The following is a 3,070-nucleotide window of genomic DNA, read 5'->3' on the forward strand; positions in this document are numbered from 1 at the left end:
CTCGTGGACCACACAGTTTATGATGGCATAATCATTGTGAAAAAGTATTTTATCTTCAGCTGTTGGGTTATTCAGGAGAAAAAAACAAACCAAATAATGATATTGAGCTATCTATCTAAATAATAACTGATAGCATTGATCCATGTGAATTTTGACACCTGCTAGAGGAACTTTGTCATCTTGCAGGCACATAAATAGCCGGTGAAGAGACCACAGCCTTACACTGAAGGCACCATGCAAATCCTTCTCCTCCTCCTCGCAGCTGCAGGGCTTTGTTGGGGGCAGTACAACCCCAACACTGTCCCAAAGAGAACCTCCATTGTGCATCTCTTTGAATGGCGCTGGCAGGATATTGCTGAGGAGTGTGAACGCTACTTAGCTCCTAATGGATTTGGAGGAGTTCAGGTCAGTTGTCTCCTGTGAGTAGTAGGAAAATGGCATTGTAATATTTGATTCATAAGTTGTTAATATTCAATAATTTGATTAATAATGTCTGAGTTGGGGACAGTCATCTTGCTGAGGAGGGAGGGTAGGAAGTAGTAACTGCTTTTAGAAGCAGCCCTAACTCTGCAGGGCCCTGTAGGAATGAATGATGGTGTATGTCTAGCAGATCAGTTACAAAGGGGCATGCTGAAAGGCTTCCCCTCAAAGCTAAGTGGGAGGTAAAGCTCTTTACCTTGTTCTAAAGGAAGTACGGAAGCAGTGAGGTTTGGCATTCCTAAGGCTGTCGCTGTTACAGGTGAAAATAATTCCTGTGGCTTCAGCCCTTCCATGCACATGTCCTGGAAAGCAGGCCCATGCTGGACCCAGGCAACTCACAGGAGCAAACCAAAATGTCTTTCTTGCCAGTGTACAAGACAGACATCTCACAGATCTGAACTTCTGCTGTGGGAGAAAGACTGGCTTGGGTACTAACTTTCCTCTGAGGGCAGATGTCCTGAGCACAGATTTTGCCCTTAGTAAAACCATTTGATTTCTTACCAAAGTACATCATTTCATCTGTAGGTTTCACCTCCAAATGAAAATATTGTTATTACTAACCCGAACAGGCCCTGGTGGGAAAGATACCAGCCCATTAGCTACAAGATCTGCTCTCGATCAGGAAATGAAGAGCAATTCAGAGACATGGTGAAGAGATGCAACAATGTTGGAGTAAGTGCCTTGAAAATCTGTCTGATATGGCAAGAAGTGCTGTATCAGCTGAGGGAAGGTGCTGCTGTCCTCAAAGGAGATGTAAACTGAGAAGAAACTGAAAGGGAAAATAATCCACTTAAGAGTGATGTGGTAAATCCCTGGCTATCACTTCATGTTTGCTACAAAACACTGACATGCACATACTGCTCTTCCAGGTTCGTATCTATGTGGATGCTGTCGTCAACCATATGTGTGGGGCTGCAGGTGGCTCAGGTACACATTCTACCTGTGGAAGCTATTTTAATGCTGGAAACAGAGATTTTCCAGCTGTCCCGTACTCTGGCTGGGATTTCAATGATGGCAAATGTCACACTGGAAGTGGAGAAATTGAAAGTTATAATGATATCTATCAGGTAACTTTCCCTGGAAAATTTTTCAAAACTTTTTTTTTTCTTGACATATTCTGTTAACTCTACAGTAAAATCAAAAGGTGTAGTGCCTCACAAAACCTGTGCTTAGTCACTTGACAAGTGAATGAAGTGGTGACCATAGGTACGTGTGGCCCAAAATATTCTAAGTACTGAGGAATCAAGAACCTACATGCAGATGTTTGCTCCTGAAGTGAGCCCAGTGTACTCAGCTCAGCCTGTGAGCTCATTTTTATGGCCTATAAACTCAGCAGATCACGATAAGGAGCCCCCTCGGAAAACTGTGAGCAGTGCAAGGTGGTGCTGTAGTTACACAGTTTACTGGGTTTTGTAGTTAGAATATGAAGCAGTTCTTTCTGAAGCTCTCCCTTCAGCCACTTTGCAACAATACATTATAATGTTTCTGCACTTGCACTGCTTCATGTAGGGCTTGTCCTTCATGGGTTCAGGTGGCTTCTGCTGTGGTAACCCCTATAACACATATCCCAAATCCTGGATTACAATAAATTAAAGGTATTTCCATTACAATGTCCACTCCCAGTTCCTTTGGACTAGAGCATCATGCTTTATGTTGCAATGAACTCCTCCCCTTACCCCAGCCCTGGCTTGGACTTCCCCAGGCCCTGCAGTCCCTCAGGTGCCAGCCCAGGCCAGCGCCAGCACTGGGATCAGAATGTCCCAGGTTGGGGGATCAGCAGCACAGGCTGCAGCTGCAGCCACAGCACAAAGCAGCTGCTAATGAGCCCTAGACTCTAATGCTCAGTGAGGCCAGTGAGCTCCATGGCAAGCACAGGAGCCTGTCAATTATTAGCCAAACAGCAAGACAGCTGGAAATTCCATCTAGCACATTAATCACAGACACTGATTAATTCAAACCCTTTGAGTCCCACGTTGGGCACCAAAGAAAACTTGTGGTTTAACTCAGCCAGCAGCTAAACACTACTCATCCTACTTTTAGTGGGATGGGGAAGAGAACTGGAAGAGTAAAACTGAGAAAACTCATAGATTAAGACAGTTTAATAGGTAAAGAGAAAGCCACACACATAAGCAAAGTAAAACAAGAATTTATTCATCACTTCCCATTAGAAGGCAGGTGTTCAGCTGTCTCCAGGACAGTAGGGCTTTATCATGTGCAACAGTGACTTGGGAAGACAAAAGCTTTTACTCTGGATATCACACCCTCCTTTCCTCCCAATCCAATACAACCTCATTATCCACCACCCCATCTCCACCCCTCCTTTGGTGTAATACACAGATATCTTTATTCTTTTCTGTTACACAGGTCCGGGACTGCCGCTTGAGCAGCCTTCTGGATCTGGCCCTGGAGAAGGACTATGTGCGCTCAAAGGTTGCAGAATACATGAACCATCTCATTGACATTGGTGTAGCAGGATTCCGAATTGATGCTGCCAAGCACATGTGGCCTGGGGACATAAGAGCATTTCTGGACAAGCTGCATGATCTGAACACTCAATGGTTTTCTGCAGGAACTAAACCTTTCATTTACC

At 44.6% G+C, this 3,070-nt stretch overlaps 1 protein-coding gene across 1 annotated transcript; it reads left to right on the forward strand.

Moving 5' to 3' along the window:
- Positions 1-234: 234 nt before the first annotated feature.
- LOC121360465 (pancreatic alpha-amylase-like) lies at positions 235-3,063 on the forward strand (the record flags this gene model as incomplete). The annotated part of the gene is made up of 4 exons (XM_041480315.1): positions 235-405; positions 1,006-1,152; positions 1,350-1,547; positions 2,845-3,063. Coding segments are annotated over exons 1-4 (735 nt in total), but the record flags the coding sequence as incomplete, so codon positions are not given.
- Positions 3,064-3,070: the final 7 nt, after the last annotated feature.

This window comes from Pyrgilauda ruficollis, unplaced genomic scaffold (assembly GCF_017590135.1).
Source record: "Pyrgilauda ruficollis isolate IOZ18807 unplaced genomic scaffold, ASM1759013v1 scaffold501, whole genome shotgun sequence".
Lineage (NCBI taxonomy): Eukaryota > Metazoa > Chordata > Aves > Passeriformes > Passeridae > Pyrgilauda > Pyrgilauda ruficollis.